This window comes from Melozone crissalis, unplaced genomic scaffold, assembly GCF_028551555.1.
Source record: "Melozone crissalis strain CALT ecotype California unplaced genomic scaffold, PUWL_Pcris_2 ptg000101l_1, whole genome shotgun sequence".
NCBI classification, from domain to species: domain Eukaryota; kingdom Metazoa; phylum Chordata; class Aves; order Passeriformes; family Passerellidae; genus Melozone; species Melozone crissalis.
This window is the reverse complement of record NW_026535878.1, coordinates 200,393-221,313: the sequence shown is the minus strand read 5'-3', so window position 1 is coordinate 221,313 and position 20,921 is coordinate 200,393. Positions and strand designations below refer to the sequence as shown.

The 20,921-nt window shown below is 46.2% G+C and overlaps 1 protein-coding gene across 1 annotated transcript; it reads left to right on the top strand.

The window, feature by feature from the left end:
• Positions 1-146: 146 nt before the first annotated feature.
• Positions 147-20,351, top strand: ZC3H11A (zinc finger CCCH-type containing 11A). The gene is given in 19 exon segments (XM_054291641.1): positions 147-297; positions 2,984-3,158; positions 4,467-4,484; positions 4,486-4,587; positions 5,324-5,447; positions 6,322-6,519; positions 6,880-6,996; positions 8,148-8,168; positions 8,171-8,227; positions 8,455-8,565; positions 8,896-8,958; positions 9,101-9,202; positions 10,294-10,359; positions 12,427-12,921; positions 14,420-14,493; positions 14,611-14,926; positions 16,757-16,908; positions 17,531-17,595; positions 19,450-20,351. Coding segments are annotated over 18 exon segments (2,439 nt in total). The 5' UTR covers positions 147-297; positions 2,984-3,104; the 3' UTR covers positions 19,754-20,351.
• The last annotated feature ends 570 nt before the right edge of the window (positions 20,352-20,921 follow it).

Below are 20,921 nucleotides of genomic sequence, written 5' to 3'. Positions count from 1 at the left end.
TTTTTTTATTGGAAGAGCTAAAATATCCCTGGCTGTCTCCAGATTTGCAATGGACTCAATAATTCCTCCTCCATTGTTCTGAGAGCAACCTCAGAGTTTGGAATTGTTGGCTGAGAGGTTCCCTTGGAATTGTCAGGAGGAAAAAAAAAAGCAAAAAAAACAAAAAAAAAAGCAAAAAAAAAGGCAAAATTCACAAATTCTTTCTGCCCCTTTGTTGTTCATTCACGGAATCCTTCGGCCTACAGGAGAGGGACCTGCATGGCTGGGAAGAGCAGAGGCTGGGCTGGACGTGGCCAGGTGGGTGAGAGCCACGGGGCTCTGGGGTGGGGGGAAATCAGGGGAAAAATCCCCCTGGGACTGGGGAAAATGCACTGAGATTGAGGGGAAAAAATCAGGGAAAAATTCATTGGGATTGGGGGAAAAATCAGGGAAAAATTCATTTGGATTGGGGAAAAAATCAGGGAAAAATTCATTTGGATTGGGGAAAAAATCAGGGAAAAATTCCTCTGGGATTCGGGGAAAAATGCTCTGGAATTGGGGGAAAAATCCCCCTGGGATTGGGGAGAAATCCAGGAGAAAATCCTCTGGGGTTGGGGGGAAAAATCCTCTGGGATTGAGGGGAAACATCACCTGGGATTGAGGGGAAAATGAGGCAGAAATCCCCCTGGGATTGGGAAAAATTATGGGGGAAAAATGCCGTGGGATTGGGGAAAAAATCAGGGGAAAAATTCACTGGGGTTGGTGGAAAATCAGGGGAAAAATGCCCCTGGGATTGAAGGCAAAATGAGGCAAAAAAATCCCCCTGGGATTGGGGGAAAATGTCCTGAGATTGAGGGGAAAAATCAGGGAAAAATCCTCTGGGATTGGGAGAAAAATCCTTTGGGATTGAGGGGAAAAATCAGGAAAAAAATCCCTCTGGGGTTGAGGGGAAAATCCTCTGGGATTGGGGGAAAATTCAGGGGAAAAAATGCTCTGGGATTGGGGAAAAATGCCCCTGGGATTGGGGAAAAATCCTCCTGGGATCAGGAAAAAAAATCCCCTGGGATTGAGGGGAAAAATCAGGGGGAAAATGCCCTGGGATTGAGGGAGAATCACCTGGGAGTGGGGAAAAAATGCCCCTGGATTGGGGGGAAAAATCAGGGAGAAGCTGCCCTGGGATTGGGGGAAAAACTGGGGGAGAAATCCTCCTGGGATTGGGGAAAAAATGTTTTGAGATTGGGGAAAAATGCCCTGGGATTGAGGGGGAAAATCAGGGGAAAAAATCTCCTGGGACTGGAGGAAAAATCCTCTGGGATTGGGGAGAAAATGCCCTGAGATTGAGGGGAAAAATCCTTTTAGGATTGAGGGGAAAATCCTCTGGAATTGGGGAAAAGTTCCCCTGGGATTGAGGGGAAAAAATTCTCATGAGATCAGGGAATGGAATTGGGGAAAAATCGCCTGGGATCAGGGAATAGGATGGGGGAAAAATCCCATGGGATCAATGAAAAATCCCCCTGGATTTGGGGGAAAATCCTCTGGGATTGGGGAGTGGGATGGGAGGACAATTCCCCCTGAGATTTGGGGAGAAAATCCTCCTGGGATGAAGGAAAAATCCCCTGGATTTGGGGAAAAATCCCCTGGGAATGGGGGAAAATCCTCCTGGGATTAGAGGAAAAATCCCTCTGAGATCAGGGGGAAAATTCCCTGGGATTGGTGTTAACAGTGTAATATGAAATAACACATTATAATAATATTATAATAGTAATTTAATTTATTAAGACATTGTGTCATCAATTATTCAATATTACACCTAATTTTTGAAGTGCCTCTCTTTAGGGTCACCCTGTACATTTGTGGGTCACACCCTAATTTGTCTGTACCTCAAAACCCAGAACTGTTATTAAGATTACAAATCACAATTTATGCTGCAGTTTGGGCCAAATCTGCCTAAAAATTTGTTTAAAAAAACGGAATTTTCAACAAATTTTACTTAATTTTTCTGCCCAGCAGATTTCAACTCACTGCTCCTTCCAAACCCAAATAAACTCACAGGAAACAACTCTAAATCCCCAATTTTTGTTCTCCAGGGTTACTTGTAAACAGAATCAGGGAGTAGGATTGGGGGAAAATTCCCTGGGATCAGGGAAAAATCCTCTGGGATAGAGAGGAAAAATCTCCTTGGATTGAGGGGGAAAACCCCCTGGGATTGGTGTTAACAGTGTAATATGAAATAACACATTATAATAATATTATAATAGTAATTTAATTTATTATTAAGACATTGTATCATCAATTATTCAATATTACACCCAATTTTTGAAGTGCCTCTCTTTAGGGTCACCCTGTACATTTTTGGGTCACACTGTAATTTGTCTGTACCTCAAGACCCAGAACTGTTACTAAGAAATCACAATTTATGCTGCAGTTTGGACCAAATCTGCCTAAAAGTTTGTTATAAAAAAATGGAATTTTCAACAAATTTTACTTAATTTTTCTGCCCAGCAGATTTCAACTCACTGCTCCTTCCAGACCCAAATAAACTCACAGGAAACAACTCAATTTTTGTTCTCCAGGGTTACTTTTAAACAGAATCAGGGAATAGGATTGGGGGAAAATTCCCTGGGATTGGTGTTAACAGTATAATATGAAATAACACATTATAATAATATTATAATAGTAATTTAATTTATTAAGACATTGTATCATCAATTATTCAATATTACACCCAGTTTTTGAAGGAGTGCCTCTCTTGTGGGTCACCCCTAAATTTTTGGGTCACACACAATTTGTCTCTACCTCAAAACCCAGAACTGTTATCAAGATCACAAATCACAATCTATGCTGCAGTTTGGGCCAAATCTGCCTAAAAATTTGTTATAAAAAAACGGAATTTTCAACAGATTTTACTTAATTTTTCTGCCCAGCAGATTTCAACTCACTGCTCCTTCCAAACCCAAATAAACTCACAGGGAACACCTCTAAATCCCCAATTTCTGTTCTCCAGGGTTACTTTTAAGCAGGAGCTGTCAGAGCTGAGCCAGGAGAAGCCTTTGAGTTCCTGCCCAGGCTGGAGCAGGAGAGCCCTGGGAGGAGCAAACCCTGAGTAGGGAGTGAGGATCTGCAGCATGTCCAGCCAGGGGGACGACTGCTACTTCTACTTCTACTCCACCTGCAACAAGGTGAGGCCAGAAATCCTCCTGCCCTGCCTGGGCTCTGAGCACAAAATCAGTTCCTCTTCATTAATTAATTATTTATTGATTATTGAGTCATTGTGCAGCTCCCAGTTCTGAAAACTGGATTTTTGTTCCCTTTCCAACCCATTTATTTTTTAACCCATATTCCTTTTCCTTTCCATTCCATTTTTAACCTGTGTGCTTTTCCCATCCCATTTTTCAGCTCTGTGTTTTTCATTCAGATCCAATTCCCTCAGGAATTCCTCATTCCCTGCCTGGGCTCTGAGCAGGGAGTGGGTGAGAGAGGAAATCAGTTCCTCTTCATTAATTAATTAATTCATTATTGATTATCGAGTCATTGTTCAGCTCCCAGTTCTGAAATCTGGATTTTGGTTCCCTTTTATTTTTTAACCTGTGTCCTTTTCCTTTCCATCCCATTTTTCAGCTCTGTGATTTTCATTCAGATCCAATTCCCTCAGGAATTCCTCATTCCCTGCCTGGGCTCTGAGCTGGGAGTGGGTGAGAGAGGAAATCAGTTCCTCTTCATTAATTAATTAATTCATTATTGATTATTGATTTATTGTTCAGCTCCCAGTTCTGAAAACTGGACTTTTTTCCCTTTCCAACCCATTTATTTTTTAACCTGGCTGCTTTTCCCATCCCATTTTTAAGCTCTGTGATTTTCATTCAGATCCAGTTCCCTCACAAATTCCTCATTCCCTGCCTGAGCTCTGAGCAGGGCCTGGGAGAAAATAATTCCTATTAATTAATTAATTAATTGATTATTGAGTCATTGTGCAGCTCCCAGTTCTGAAATTTGGATTTTTGTTCCCTTTCCAACACATTTATTTTTTAACCTGTGTCCTTTTCCTTTCCATTTTTAACCTTTGTGCTTTTCCCATCCCATTTTTTAACCTGTGTGTTTTTCATTCAGATCAATTCCCTCAGGAATTCCTCATTCCCTGCCTGGCTCTGAGCTGGGAGTGGGAGGAAATCAATTGCTCTTCATTAATTAATTGATTAATTATTGATTATTGAGTCATTGTTCAGGTCCCAGTTCTGAAATCTGGATTTTTGTTCCCTTTCCAACACATTTTTTAACCTGTGTCCTTTTCCCATCCCATTTTTTTAACCTCTATAATTCTCCTTCCCAAACCCATTTCTCCTTTGAAACTGAGTGTTTCCCCCCATTTTTTTTTTGCTGATTTCTGTGAATTTCAGTGAATTTCCTGTTCCTCAATCCCATTTTTACTCTGAATTCCAGTGAATTTCCTGTTCCCTAACGCCATTTTTTGCTGATTTCTGTGACTCCAGGGTGACTCGTGCTCGTATCCGGCACTGCGAGGCGGCGCTGGGCAGCGAGACCGTGTGCACGCTGTGGCAGGAGGGGCGCTGCTTCAGGAACGTCTGCAGGTTCAGGCACATGGAGATCGATGTGAGCACCCCAAAAATCCCTCCCAGACCATCCCACACATTTCGGGGATAAATATCCTTGCCCAGTAAAAATTTACAGGGGTTTTGTTAGCAGGAAAAAGGAAAAAATTCAAATTTTCCAGTCTTTCATTTTCAGTTTGTATTTGTGTTTTTCCCACAAATATTTCAAGTTTGGATTTATGATTTTCCCCACCAATATTTTTTGGTTTTATTTGTGATTTTTCCCCACCAATATTTCAGTTTGAATTTATGTTTTTCCCACCAATATTTCAATTTTTATTTGTTATTTTCCCCACCAATATTTCATTTTTATTTATGTTTTCCCCACCAATATTTTCGTTTGAATTATGTTTTACCCCCACCAATATTTCAGTTTTTATTTGTTATTTTCCCCACCAATATTTTTAGTTTTGGATTTGTGATTTCCCCACCAATATTTCAGTTTGTATTTGTGTTTTTCCCACAAATATTTCAAGTTTGGATTTGTGATTTTCCCACAAATATTTTAAGTTTGAATTTGTGTTTCCCCACCAATATTTTTAGTTTGAATTTATGTTTTTTTCCCACAAATATTTCAGTTTTTATTTATGTTTTCCCCACCAATATTTTTAGTTTGAATGTCATGGTTTTTTCCCACAAATATTTCAATTTTTATTTGTTATTTTCCCCACAAACATTTCAGTTTGGATTTATGATTTTCCCCACCAATATTTCATTTTTATTTGTATTTTCCCCAGAAAAAGCGCAGTGAGATCGCCTGTTACTGGGAGAAGCAGCCCGGGGGCTGCCAGAAGCACAACTGCGCCTTCCACCACACCAAGGGCAGGTTCGTGGATGGGCTCTTCCTGCCCCCCAGCAAAAGTGAGTTTCCCACCTTTTTTTTCATCAAAATATCTAAAAATTCATAGTGAATATCCCAAAAATCCATGCTGAATATTCCTTAAAATTCCCTGGATGTGATCTTCCTTCCTCCAAGCAAAAGGGAGTTTTCCACCTACAGAACTGAATCCAGCAGTGTTCTGCTCTTAAATTTTCAATTTCAGGCTCAACATTTGGGATATTTTTCCTTTCCCTTCCCTTCCCTTCCCTTCCCTTCCCTTCCCTTCCCTTCCCTTCCCTTCCCTTCCCTTTTCCTTTTCCTTTCCTTTTCCCTTCTCCTTTAATCCCTTTATGGCTGTAGAACACAGAACTAAATCCAGCAGTGTTTTTTACCAAATTTCCCACCATTTTGAGATAAAATTTGGGATATTTTTCCTTTTCCTTTCCTTTTCCTTTCCTTTTCCTTTCCTCTTCCTTTCCCCTTTCCTTTCCCCTTTCCTTTCCTTTCCTTTCCTTTCCTTTTTCCTTTTTCCTTTTTCCTTTTTCCTTTTTCCTTTTCCTTTTCCTTTTCCTTTTCCTTTTCCTTTTCCTTTTCCTTTTCCCTTCCTTCCCTTTTCCCTTTTCCCATCTCCTTTAACCCCTTTATGGCTGTAGAACACAGAACTAAATCCAGCAGTGTCTTTTACCAAATTCCCACCATTTGAGATAAAATTTGGGATATTTTTCCTTTTCCTTCTCCTTTTCCCTTTCCCTTCCCTTCCCTTCCCTTCCCTTCCCTTCCCTTCCCTTTTCCCTCCTCCTTTTCCCTTCTCCTTTAACCCCTTCATGCCTGTAGAACACAGAACTAAACCCACAAGTATTTTTTACCGAATTTCCCCCATTTTAAGATAAAATCTGGGATATTTTCCCTCCCCAGCCTCCCTTGCCAGCCCCGCCGAGGCCGCCGAGGACGAGGTGAAGTTGGTGCAGCTGCAGCAGAGCAAACTCTCGGTGCAGCCCAACCCCTGCCCCCAGCTCAGGGGGGTGATGAAGGTGGAGAATTCTGAGAATGTGCCCAGCCCCACCCACCCCCCCGTGGTCATCAACGCTGCAGATGATGATGAGGATGATGATGGTGAGAAATCTGCAGTTTATTTCATTTATTTCTGCTTAAAATTAAAATATAAATCGTAAAATTCAATGTTTACGCTGCAGAAAAATGATGGTTTTTTGTTGTTGTTGGAATATTGAGCAGCAGATGATGATGAGGGTGATGATGGTGAGAAATCTGCAGTTTATTTCATTTATTTCTGTTTAAAATTAAAATATAAATCATAAAATTCGATGTTTACGCTGCAGAAAAATGATGATTTGTTGTCGTTGGAATATTGAGCTATATAAAAATGAAATGTTTTGGTGAAATCCTTCATTTAACCAAAATATTGCATTGAAATCCCATCAATCATTTCATTTTGGGTTGGATTTTCCTTTCCAGACCAACTTTCTGAAGAAGGAGAAGAAACCAAAACCCCAGTGCAGCCCCCGGCCCCAGAGAGCCACAACGGGCTGAGGGTGATTTCCACCAGGAAACCCAACCCCAGTGCAAAGCCAGGTAATGCAGGGCTGGAATTGGGAATTAAATACAAAATATTCATAAAATAAAACCAAAATATTGCTAAAATTAAACCAAAATATTCCCACAACGGGCTGAGGGTGATTCCCACCAGGAAACCCAACCCCGGTGCAAAGCAAGGTAATCCTGGGGTTAGAATTGGGAATTAAATACAAAATAGTCCTAAAATAAAACCAAAATATTCCTAAAATAAAACCAAAATATTCCCACAATGGGCTGAGGGTGATTTCCACCAGGAAACCCAACCCTGGTGCAAAGCAAGGTAATCCTGGGGTTAGAGTTGGGAATTAAATACAAAATATTCCTAAAATAAAACCAAAATATTCCTCAAATAAAAACAAAATATTCCTCAAATAAAAACAAAATATTCCTGAGGGTGATTCCCACCAGGAAACCCAACCCCAGTGCAAAGGAAGGTAATGCAGGGATGGAATTGGGAATTAAATACAAAATATTCCTGAAATAAAAACAAAAATATTCCTAAAATAAAAACAAAAAATATTCCTAAAATAAAACCAAAATATTCCTCAAATAAAAACAAAATATATTCCTCAAATAAAAACAAAATATATTCCTCAAATAAAAAGAAAATATTCCTCAAATAAAATAAAAATAAAAATAAAATATTCCCACAATGGGCTGAGGGTGATTCCCACCAGGAAACCCAACCCCGGTGCAAAGCAAGGGAATGCAGGGCTGGGATTGGGAATTAAAATCAAAATGTTCCTAAAACAAAACCAAAATATTCCTGAAAAAAACCCCAAAATATTCCTAAAATAAAAATAAAATATTCCTACAATAAAACCAAAATATTCCTAAAATTAAAACAAAATATTCCTAAAACAAAAATAAAATATTCCTAAAATTAAAACAAAATATCCCTGAAAAAATCCCTTCAGGCATTGTGCAATTCCAGATCCAAGGAATTCAGCAATCTCTGATCCCTCTCCATCACTTTGTGCTGAAAATGTGAATTTTCCCTCGGAGGCTGAAAAAATCTCCCAATTTTCCAAAATCCCAAATCCCCCCTGTCCTGGAGCTTTTTAACTCTTGGGGAGAGTTGGGAGAATTTATTCCCAATATTCTGGGATGGATTCACCTCAATTTTCCTGAATTTTCTCTGCTTTTAGATGACAACTTAAATTTTGGAATCAAACCTTGGAAGAGATCAAACTGAAGAAACTCAAGGAAAAAGCCAAAAAACAAGGTGGTGAGTTAAAACCCCTAAAATCCCTCCTTGTCCTTCTCTTCATCCTGATTTCCCTTGAATAATTCACAATAAATTAATTTTTTTATTTCAAATTGGGAAATCCTGTAGGGAGAAAATTCAATTTTTTTAGAGTGGCTACACTGGTATGTGGCAGGTGAATTTTCTGCTTGGAATTCTGAGGAAAAAATCCTAAATATTTTGATTTTTTTTGCTGTTTTTTATGCAGAAGGTCCCTTCAGGAGTGGCTGTGGATCCTCTCCAAGCCAGGAACATTCCTGTGCCAGAGAAGGAAAATGTCAGGACAGTGCTGAGAACTGTGACCCTCTCCTCCAAGGAAGGTAAAAAAACCCCCAAAATTCCCTTTTTTAAATAAGAAAATCCCTAAATCTAATCACTGATCACTAAGATAATTATCTTTATAATCCTAAAATGGTTAATTAGGATAATTATCCTCATAATCCTGAGATTCACTGCTGCCTTTCCTGATTTGTATTTTGTGTTGGAAAATTGGGAATTTTTGTAGGTTGGGATGAATTCAGGAATTTTTATCATTAAAACCAATTTCCCTCCAAATCCTTCTTTAATTCCTGTGGCAGCCAGAAAATGGCTTTTTTTTTGGAGATAAGGAGATTTTTTGGTGCAAAAATTTGATTTTTTTTTTGTTTTAGGGGAGGACCCTGTGATCCAGCTGAACCTTCCCGACAGGCTGGGGAAAAGGAAAACCCTCATGGGTGAGAATTTTTTGGGAAATATTTCCACCAAAGCCAGCAAATAACTGAACCCCAAAATAATTCCAGATTCAGCTGGGAGGGTTCAGGTCCTGCAGAGGAATTTTCTGAGGGAATTTCTCATTTTTTTTGTTCATTTTGAAAGGTGGGAAGACGTTCCTTCCCCTGAGGAGGAGCGTGGCAGACAGGCTGGGCAGGAAGGCGGAGCTGCAGCACAACGCGGACAAGGCCCCAAAGAGAGGCACAGGTACAAACAGCTGGAACAGCTGGAACAGCTGGATGCCTCTGGGGGCTGGGGCCAGATGTGCTGTGGGGGGTTTTGTGTTGGGGTTTTGTGTTGGGGTTTTGTGTTGGGATTTTATATTGGGGTTTTGTATTGGGGTTTTATATTGGGACTTTATATTGGGATTTTATATTGGGATTTTGTATTGGGGTTTTATATTGGGGTTTTGTATTGGGGTTTTGTATTGGGACTTTATATTGGGGTTTTATATTGGGACTTTATATTGGGGTTTTTATTGGGATTTTGTATTGGGGTTTTGTGTTGGGGTTTTGTATTGGGATTTTGTATTGGGACTTTATATTGGGATTTTGTATTGGGGTTTTATATTGGGATTTTTTATTGGGATTTTGTATTGGGGTTTTATATTGGGGTTTTATATTGGGATTTTATATTGGGATTTTGTATTGGGGTTTTATATTGGGATTTTTTATTGGGATTTTGTATTGGGGTTTTATATTGGGGTTTTGTATTGGGACTTTATATTGGGGTTTTGTATTGGGATTTTTTATTGGGGTTTTGTATTGGGATTTTGTATTGGGGTTTTGTGTTGGGGTTTCTGTCCAGCTTCTCCCTTTGGGATTTTCCTTTAGAGATTTTCTGTCCAGCTTTTCCTTTGGGATTTTCTCCTTGGGATTTTCTGTCCACCTTTCCCTTTGGGATTTTCCCTTTGGGATTTTCTGTTCAGCTTTTCCCTTTGGATTTTATGTTGGGATTTCTGTCCAGCTTTTCCCCTTGGGATTTTCCTTTAGAGATTTTCTCTCCAGCTTCTCTCTTTTGGATTTTATGTCCATTTTTTCTCCTTGGGGTTTTCTGTCCAGCTTTTCCCTTTGGGATTTTCCCTTTGGGATTTTCTGTCCAGCTTTTCCCTTTGGGATTTTCTGTTGGGATTTTCTGTCCAGCTTTTCCCTTCGGGATTTCTGTTCCTCCTTTCTCCTGCTTCTTTCTGCACATTGATTGAGGCTTCAGGGTCACTCTGATTCTCACTGAGGTGCTCTCCTGTCTCATTTCCCACCCAAAATTGGGATTTTTTTAAACTTTTTCTCTTGTTTTTTTAGTTCAAGTCCTGAAGTCCCTGAAGGAGAGGCTGGGGCTGCCCTCTGAGCAGAGCAGCGCTGAGACAGGTAAAAAGGAAAATATTGAAATTGAAATATTCAGGTTTTTTGGGTGTTTTTTCTTTCCATGCAGCCTTAAATTGTGAATTTTAAATCATAACTGGCTCTGATTTTCCAAATCCAATTGGTTTAATGGAGGAGGAGAAGTTTCTTGTTCAGGGAATTGGGATTGTTCAGCCTGAAGAGGGGGAATTTTGGGATGATCTCATTGTGGCCTGAAGGAAAGATGGACAGGGAATATTCCCAAGGGATGGAGGGACAGATGAGGGGAATGGCTGCAGGCTGATGGGGTTTCAATGGGGTTAAAATGGGGTTTAAATGGGATTTTGGGAAGGAATTGTTCTCTGGAAGGGGCTGGGATGGAATTCCCAGAGGAGCTGTGGCTGCTCCATCCCTGGGAGTGTCCCAGGCCAGCTTGGACAGTGAATAAAAAGAATAAAATGGAGAAAATTAATCAAATTTCACGCTGGGATGGTGGGAGGTGTCCCTGCCCATGGGATTGGGTGATTCCTTCCAAACCAACCCATTGCAGCATTCCCTGGGCTGCTTTGGGTGGGAAATTGGGAAGAAATCCTGCCCTGGAATTCCCAGAGAATCCATGGCTGCCCCATCCCAGGGCTGGATGGGATTTGGAGCACCCTGGGACCATGGGAAGTGACAGGGCTGGGAATGGGATGATCCTTAGGATTTTCCAACCCAAACCATTCCATGATCCTATAAAAAAATCCCAATTTCAGAACTCCTGATTCATTCCCAGCCTGCAAATTCCCACAGAATCCATGGCTGCCCCATCCCTGGAGTCCCCAAGGCTGGATGGGGTTTGGGACCATGAGAAGTGGCATGGGGTGGGAATGGGATGATTTTTAGGCTCTTCCAACCCAAACCATTCCATTATTCTTTAAAAAAATCCCAATTTCAGACTCCAGACTCATTCTCAGCCTGCAAATTGCCACAGAATCCGTGGCTGCCCCATCCCAAGGCTGGATGGGGTTTGGGGCACCCCAGGACCATGGGAAGTGGCATGGGGTGGGAATGGGATGATCCTTAGGATTTTCCAACCCAAACCATTCCATGATCCTATAAAAAATCCCAATTTCAGAATTGATTCATTCCCACAGAATCCGTGGCTGCCCCATCCCTGGAGTCCCCAGGGCTGGATGGGGTTTGGGACCATGGGAAGTGTCCCTGCCATGGCCCATGGTCCCATTCTGAATGGGATCATCCTTAGGATCTTCCAACCCAAACCATTCCATGATTCCATAAAAGAATCCCAATTTCAGAATGGATTCATTCCCGGAGAATCCGTGGCTGCCTCATCCCAGGGCTGGATGGGGTTTGGGGCACCCTGGGACCATGGGAGGTGTCCCTGCCATGACAGGGCTGGCAATGAGATGATCCTTAAGATTTCCAACCCAAACCATTCCAGGATTCCATAAAAAATCCCAATTTCAGACTCCAGACTCATTCCCAGCCTGCAAATCCCCACAGAATCCGTGGCTGCCCCATCCCTGGAGTCCCCAAGGCTGGATGGGGTTTGGGACCATGGGAAGTGTCCCTGCCATGGCAGGGCTGGCAATGAGACGATCCTGAGGATCTTCCAACCCAAACTATTCCAGAATTCTTTAAACAAATCCCAATTTCAGGACTCCTGACTCATTCCCAGCCTGCAAATCCCCACAGAATCCGTGGCTGCCCCATCCCAGGGCTGGATGGGGTTTGGGGCACCCCGGGACCATGGGAGGTGTCCCTGCCATGGCAGAGCCTGGCAATGAGATGATCCTCAGGATTTTCCAACCCAAACCATTCCAGAATTCCATTTATAAAATCCCAGTTTCAGCACTCCTGACTCATTCCCAGAGATTTTGTGTTTTCCCCATCCCAGGAGTGTCCCAGCCCTGTCTGGGGCAACCTAGGACAGGGAAAAGTGTCCCTGGATGCTCCTCCAAGTCCTTCCAACCCAAGCAGCACTGAGAGCCCTCAATCCCAAATTCCCTCAGTGCTGGGAGCAATTCTGGACACTTTTCCCCCCTCTCTCCCCTTGCTCTCTGTTTCATTGCTGGCTTTTTGTGCCCTCAGACAAAGCTGCCAAACCCATCGAGGAGATCAGAGTGAAAACCCTGGAGGAAATCCGCCTGGAGAGAGCCAAGCAGAGGAGAGCAGGGGAACCCCCGGCCAAAATCCCAGCAGAAGGAAGGAAAACCGAAGATCCAAATTCAGCAGCAAAACCTTCCCCTGCCGCTCGCAGCAAATCCCTGGTGGGAGCCTTGGTGGAAAAAAACCACAAAAGGTCGGGAGAGGAGAAGGAGAAAGCCGAGGAGTTGAGCAGCAGGGCCAGAAGCGAGGGAGATGCCAGGAGACAGAACATCGGTGCCCCAGCTGCGGGCAGGGTGCAGCTGGCAGAGGCTGGCAGAGCCAGGGGAGCTGCAGAAGTTCGGATCAAAACCCTGGAGGAGATCAAGAGGGAGAAGGCGCTGAGGCTGCAGCAGAGCGGGGAGAACGTCCCGGCCGGCCCCGGGCCTGCCGAGGCTGCGGCGAGGGGCAGGAAACTGCTGAGGGTCACCAAGCTGCTGGGTGAGCGGGGACTGTCCCCTGGAGTGTCCCCTGGGAGCTGGGAGTGTCCCCTGGGAGCTGGGACTGTCCCCTGGAGTGTCCCCTGGGAGCTGGGATTGTCCCCTGGGTGAGCAGGGACTGTCCCCTGGAGTGTCCCCTGGGAGCTGGGAGTGTCCCCTGGGTGAGCGGGGACTGTCCCCTGGGGGTGTCCCCTGGGAGCTGGGAGTGTCCCCTGGGTGAGCGGGGACTGTCCCCTGGAGTGTCCCCTGGGAGCTGGGAGTGTCCCCTGGGTGAGCGGGGACTGTCCCCTGGAGTGTCCCCTGGGAGCTGGGATTGTCCCCTGGGTGAGCGGGGACTGTCCCCTGGAGTGTCCCCTGGGAGCTGGGACTGTCCCCTGGAGTGTCCCCTGGGAGCTGGGAGTGTCTCCTGGGTGAGCGGGGACTGTCCCCTGGGAGTGTCCCCTGGGAATGTCCTTGGGAGTTGGGATTGTCCTTGGGAGTGCTGGGATTGTCCCCTGGGTGAGCTGGGACTGTCCCCTGGGGGTGTCCCCTGGGAATGTCCTTGGGAGTTGGGATTGTCCTTGGGAGTGCTGGGATTGTCCCCTGGGTGAGCTGGGAGTGTCCCCTGGGGGTGTCCCCTGGGAATGTCCTTGGGAGTTGGGATTGTCCTTGGGAGTGTTGGGATTGTCCTTGGGAGCTGGGAGTGTCCCCTGGGTGAGCAGGGACTGTCCCCTGGGGGTGTCCCCTGGGAATGCTGGGGTTGTCCTTAGCTAGGATTGTCCCCTGGGAGCTGGGACTGTCCCCTGGAGTGTCCCCTGGGAATGCTGGGGTTGTCCTTAGCTGGGATTGTCCCCTGGGTGAGCAGGGAATGTCCCCTGGGAGTGTCCCCTGGGAGCTGGGACTGTGCCCTGGGAGTTGGGATTGTCCTTGGGAAGTGTGGTTGTTCTTGGGAGTTCTGATTGTCCCTGGGAGTTGTGGTTGTCACTTGGGACTTGTGATTGTCCTTAGGAGTTGGGATTGTCCCTTGGGAGTTGGGATTGTCCTTGGGAATGCTGGGATTGTCCCCTGTGAGTTGGGATTGTCCTTGGGAAGTGTGGTTGTTCTTGGGAGTTGGGTTTGTCCCCTGGGAATTCTGATTCTCCTTGGGAGTTGTGGTTGTCCCCTGGGAGTTGTGGTTGTCCCTTGGGAATTGGGATTGTCCCTTGGGATTGTCCCCTGGGAGCTGGGAGTGTCCTTGGGAAGTGTGGTTGTTCTTGGGAGTTCTGATTTTCCTTGGGAGTTCTGGTTGTCCCCTGTGAGGTGGAATTGTCCCTTGGGAGTTGTGATTGTCCTTAGGATTTGTGATTGTCCTTAGGAGTTGGGATTGTCCCTGGGGAATGCTGGGATTGTCCCTTGGGAATTCTGATTGCCCTTGGGAAGTGTGGTTGTTCTTGGGAGTTCTGATTGTCCTTGGGAGCTGGGAAATAACCCCCCAAGAAAATATAAAAAAACAATTTTTGGATGTTTTTCTTGGTTTAAAGCACCTGGAAGAGAAGAAAAAATGATTGTGGAGCTGAACAAACCTTCCCCCAAAAGTGGCTCTGCCCCTGCTGAGGTGAGTCTCAACAAATTTTAAAATTTCACATTTCTGATCAATTGCTCACATTTCCATAGATTTTTATCCCTGGATTTTTCCCCTAAAAACGCTCTTGATGGTTTTTTTCCCTGTCAGAATTCAGGGAATTCTGGAATTCAGGTGAAGAGCCTGGAGGAAATCATGTGGGAGAAACGGCAGCAGAAACAGCGGCAGGAGGAGAAGCTGCAGCAGGGAGCTGGGGCAAATCCAGCTGAAACCCAGGAAAAAAGCCAGGATAAAAACCAGGAAAAAAACCAGGAAAAACCCCCAGGATCAGGGAGCCCCGAGGCTGCTGTGGGGTCAGCCCAGCTGGGCAGGAGGAGAGGAGGAAAAACCCCCGAGGATGGAGCGGGAACCCCAGAGAAGGAGCCGGGGAAAAAGGGAGCTCAGCTGCCCGAGAGGAGGGGCAGAGGTGGGGCTGGGTTTATGGGAGTCATTTGGGGTTGGGTTTGGGATGTTTTGTGTGGGGTTGGGGTTTAGGGGAATGATTTGTGTAGGGTTGGGAATGTTCTGTGTGGGGTTGGGGTTTATGGGAATGCCCCACGTGGGGTTGGGATTTAGGGAGCTCAGCTGCCCGAGAGGAGAGGCAGAGGTGGGACTGCATTTATGGCAAGGGTTTGGGGTTGGGTTTGGGATGTTCTGTGTGGGGTTGGGGTTTGTGGGATGGGCTGTGTGGGGTTGGGGTTTGTGGGAATGGTGTGGGGTCGGGATTGGGTTTGGGATGTTCTTTGTGGGGTTGGGGTTTAGGGGAATGCCCCATGTGGGGTTGGGATTTAGGGAGCTCAGCTGCCCGAGAGGAGAGGCAGAGGTGTGGGGCTGGGTTTATGGCGGGGGTTTGGGTTTGGGATGGGCTGTGTGGGGTTGGGGTTTAGGGGAATGATCTGTGTGTGGTTGGGGTTTAGGGGAATGTTCTGTGTGGGGTTGGGAATGGTCTGTGTGGGGTTGGGAATGGTCTGTGTGGGGTTGGGGTTTAGGGGAATGTTCTGTGTGGGGTTGGGAATGGTCTGTGTGGGGTTGGGAATGGTCTGTGTGGGGTTGGGGTTTAGGGAGCTCAGCTGCCCAAGAGGAGAGGCAGAGGTGGGACTGCATTTATGGCAAGGGTTTGGGTTTGGGATGGGCTGTGTGGGGTTGGGGTTTGTGGGAGTGGTGTGGGGTCGGGATTTGTGGCAATGATGTGGGTTTGGGATGTTCTTTGTGGGGTTGGGGTTTAGGGGAATGCCCCATGTGGGGTTGGGATTTAGGGAGCTCAGCTGCCCGAGAGGAGGGGCAGAGGTGGGGCTGGGTTTATGGCAGGGGTTTGGGTTTGGGATGGGCTGTGTGGGGTTGGGGTTTGTGGGAATGGTGTGGGGTCGGGATTTATGGCAATGGTTTGGATTTGGGATGTTCTTTGTGGGGTTGGGGTTTGTGGGAATGGTCTGTGTGGGGTTGGGATTTAGGGAGCTCAGCTGCCTGAGAGGAGGGGCAGAGGTGGGGCTGGGTTTGGGGTTGGGGTTTAGGGGAGTGGTTTTTGTGGGGTTGGGGTTTAGGGGAATTAATTGTGTAGGGTTGGGAATGTTCTGTGTGGGGTTGGGGTTTATGGGAATGCCCCATGTGGGGTTGGGATTTAGGGAGCTCAGCTGCCCGAGAGAAGAGGCAGAGGTGGGGTTGCATTTATGGCAATGGTTTGGGGTTGGGTTTGGGATGTTCTGTGTGGGGTTGGGATTTAGAGGAATGGTTTGTGTGGGGTTGGGGTTTGTGGGATGGTCTGTGTGGGGTTGGGGTTTGTGGGAATGGTGTGGGGTCGGGATTGGGTTTGGGATGTTCTTTGTGGGGTTGGGGTTTATGGGAATGCCCCATGTGGGGTTGGGATTTAGGGAGCTCAGCTGCCCGAGAGGAGGGGCAGAGGTGGGGGCTTGATAAGGGGTTTGATTGATAAAGGGATTTGATAGATAAAGGGATTTAGTAAATAAAGGGGTTTGATAAAGGGTTTTGGTTGATAAAGGGATTTGATAGATAAAGGAATTTTATAAAGGGGTTTGATTGATAAAGGGGTTGATAAAGGAATGGATTTGATTGATAAAGGAAGGGGTTTGATTGATAAAGGGGTTTGATTGATAAAGGGATTTAATATATAAAGGGATTTGATAAAGGGGTTTGATTGATAAAGGGGTTGATAAAGGAATGGATTTGATTGATAAAGGAAGGGGTTTGATAGATAAAGGAAGAGGTTTCATAGATAATTTTTTCCCTCCCTCCCTCCCAGCCAAGTCCAGAGTGTCCCTGAAGCCTCTGGATGCCAAAGCCCCTCCCAAGCAGCCCCTGAAGAGGAAGGGCCCCGAGGGCCACCCCCCTGCTGTGGTGGCAGTGAAGCCACTCAGTGCCACCAGCGGGGACACCCAGGGGTCCCCAGCCAAGGTAAGGCCCCCAAAACCCCCAAATTCCCCCCAAAAATCTGGAAAACTGAAATTTTCTCCAGCTCTCCCAGCCCTTTTCACCCCACAGCTCTCAGGGGCAGCACATTCCTGCTTTGGAGGCATCTCCAGAATTCCCTATTGGGATTTGGGAATATTTTGTCCTTTCCAAGGCAAAAATTCCTTAAAAAACCCAAATTCCTCATTTCAGCATTGCCCTGCTTCTGGTGAAGCAGAAAAAGAAGAATTTCCTAAAATTTGGGATTTTTTCTAATTTCAGGAATGCCTAAAATTTTATTTCAGGAATAATTTCATTTCAGAAATTGCATTTCAGGATTCCCTAAAATTTGGGATTTTTCCTCATTTCAGGAATGCCCTGCTTCAGGTGAAGCACAAAAGGAAGAATCTCCTAAAATTTGGGATTTTTTAGATCCTAAAAATTGTCATGTTCCCCAGAATTCCCTGCTTTGGAATTTGGGAAGGATTTTTCTCCTTTGCATGGCAAAAATTCCTTTTATAAAACCCCAAATTCCTCATTTTGGGAATGCCCTGCTTCAGGTGAAGCAGAAAAAGGAAAATTTGGGATTTTTTTAGATCCTAAAACTTGTCCTGCTCCTCATTGCCAGGTTGTTCCCCCTTCTCCTGAGGACAGCCTGGGCTCCAACCCTCGGAGGGAGAATTCCCAGAACAGGTAACCCCAAACCCCAAACCCCAAATTCCCTTTTCCCTCCAGGGATGGGGTGTGGGGTGGGCACCAGGGGAAATCGCAGCTTTGGGGGAAATCAGTGCCAAAATCCTACAGAGGAACCTTTAATTGCAATTCATGTGTGTGCTTTGGGGTTCCTACAAATGCTGCGTGTGGACACTCCCCAAAATGGATCCTGCACCCCAAAACTGATCCAGGACTCGCCAAAATTGATCCTGGATGTCAGAATTGATCCTGGACCCCAAAATTGATCCTGGAGTTCCCAATACTGGTCCTGAACTGACAAAATTAATCCAGGACTTTCCAAAACTGATCCTGGACTCCCCAAACCAATCGTGGACATCCCAGAATTGATCCAGAACTCCCCAAAACTGATCCAGGACCCCAAAACCAATCTAGGATTTCCCAGAACTGATCCAGGACTCCAGAACTGATCCTGAACTGCCAAAATTGATCCTGAGCTCCCCAAACCCAATCCAGGACTCCCAGAATTGATCCTGAACTGCCAAAATTGATCCTGAGCTTCCCAAACCAATCCAGGACTTCCCAAAACTGATCCCATCCCCCTAAAACAAATCCAGGGCTCCCCAAAAGCAGTCCAGGACTCCAAAATTGATCCTGAACTGCCAAAATTGATCCTGAGCTTCCCAAATCAATCCAGGACTCCCCAAACCCAACCCCAACCCTTCAAACCGATCCCAGCCCCTCAGAATTGATCCTGAACTGCCAAAATTGATCCTGAACTTCCCAAACCCAATCCAGGACTCCCCAAACTCAAACCAGGACTCCCCAAACTGGTCCTGGATTCCCCAAACCAATCCAGGACTCCCCAAACCCAATCCCAGTCCCCCCAAAACCAATCCCGAATTGCCAGAATTGATCCAGGGTTCTCCAAACCCATCCCCAGCTCCCCCAAACCAATCCAGGGCTCCCCAAACCAAATCCAGGACTCCAAAATTGATCCTGAACTACCAAAATTGATCCTGAACTTCCCAAACCAATCCAGGACTTCCCTAAACTGATCCCAGCCCCCCAAACCCAATCCAGGACTCCCCAAGCTGGTCCTGAACTCCCCAAACCAAATCCAAGACTCCCCAAACCAAATCCAGGACTCCCCAAACTGGTCCTGGACTCCCCAAATCCAATCCCAGCCCCCCCAAACCCAGTCTGGGGCTCCCCAAACCAAATCCAGGGCTCCCCAAACTGGTCCTGGACTCCCCAAACCCAATCCAGGACTCCCCAAATCCAATCCAGGACTCCCCAAATCCCATCCAGGACTCCCCAAATCCAATCCCAGCCCCCCAAACCCAGTCTAGGGTTCCCCAAACCAAATCCAGGCCTGCCCAAACTGGTCCTGGACTCCCCAAACCCAATCCAGGCCTTCCCAAACTGGTCCTGGACTCCCCAAACCCAACCCCAGCCTCCCCAAACCAATCCAGGACTCCCCAGACTCAATCCAGGACTGCCCAAACTGTTCCTGGATTCCCCAAACCCAATCCAGGACTCCCCAAATCCAATCCCAGCCCCCCAAACCCAGTCTAGGGCTCCCCAAACCCAATCCAGGACTCCCCAAACTCAATCCAGGACTGCCCAAACTGGTCCTGGACTCCCCAAACCAAATCCAGGACTCCCCAAACTGGTCCTGGACTCCCCAAACTCAACCCCAGCCTCCCCAAACCCAATCCAGGACTGCCCAAACTGGTCCTGGATTCCCCAAACCCAATCCAGGACTCCCCAAATCCCATCCCAGCCCTCCCCAATCCCCTCCCCCTGCAAACCGCAATCCTCAGTCTCCCCCTCAGTTCCCCCACACTGACTCCTCCCTTCTGCTCTCCCCAGCCCTGAGCTGCAGCCTGGCACCCAGGGCGATTCCCTGGCACAGTCAGAGGTGTCTGGATCTTCCTCCTCATCCTCCTCATCCACATCTTCCTCCTCCTCCTCCTCCTCCTCGCTGGAGGCTCCCCTGAAGCTGCGGCGCCTGAGCTCGGCCGGCGGCGCCAAGGCCGCGCTGTCGGTGGAGGACGACTTTGAGAAACTCATCTGGGAAATCTCTGGGGGAAAACTGGAGGCAGAAATCGACCTGGATCCAGGCAAGGATGAGGATGATCTCCTGCTGGAACTGTCGGAGATGATTGACAGCTGAGAGGGGAGGTTTTGTTGGAAAAAAAAAAACGGGGAAAAAAGACGCGACACCAAAAAAAAAACCCACCCTGAAAAAGCAGAATTTTCTCCTCACCTCCCACAAAAATCCTGTAAATGTTGTTGGATCTGTGGAGGAGACCCTGCCCCAGCTGGAAGCACAGTTGGATTGTTAGGATTAGGCAGAGTCTGCTCTCTGTTATCCCAAAATTCCGGGCTGAGGTTGTCCCCCCATGGGACAGGACAGAGCACTTGGAACGCCCTGAGGGGCCACAGATCCCATCTCCAGAGCTCCCTCCTGGACAGAAAATCCCAAAAAAATCCCTGGAGTTACTGTGTCAACTCTGGGAGCCACGGATGGACTCGCATTTGGGGGGAATTCAGGGAAAAAGAGGCAAAATCTGAGCAGGATTTTGGACCAAAGCCTGCCAGGGTGAGCCTGGCTTGTGGGATTTTTTCCATGGGGGAAAGCAAAAATTCCTCCTGGGATTTGGGAAAAGGAACATTGCTTCAAGTGCCTCTGGGTTCTGAGGATTTCTCCCTGCAATGAACTTCCCACATCCAGCTGGGATCATTTTGGGAGGGAAAAAAGAAAAAGCACCTGGAATAAGCACCTGAAAAAAGAAAAAGCAGCCCCTCGGCTGCTTCCCTCTTTTCCAGCCCTTTGGAGATGGGATTGAGTGAAATCCCCGTGGGGTTTTTGTTTTTTTGTTTTTTTTTTTTTTTTCAATTTATTTTTTGTTTTTCTGTAAATATTTTATTCTTCCATTTTATATTTGTATGATTCTATTTAAGGGATTAAAGGTAGGCTGCTCACTGTGTGGTGTCCGTGGGGTTTTTTAAAGAATGGCGTCAAAGAGATTGGGAATGCTGAGTGTTAATTAGGAATTAATGAGGGGGGGGAATATCCTGAGGGAGCTTGGGAAGGGTTTGGAGAAATCTTGAGGGAGCTTGGGAAGGGTTTGGAGGAGTTGAGGGTACCAAGGAAAGGTTTGGAGAGTCCTGAGGGAACAGGGAAAGGTTTGGAAACATCCTGAGGGAGATGGGAAGAGTCTGAGGGAATTGGGAAGGGTTTGGAGAAATCTGGAAAGGGTTTGGAGAATCCTGAGATGGGGAAAGGTTTGGAAGAATCTTGAGGGAGCTGGGAAGGGTTTGGAGAGAATCCTGAGGGA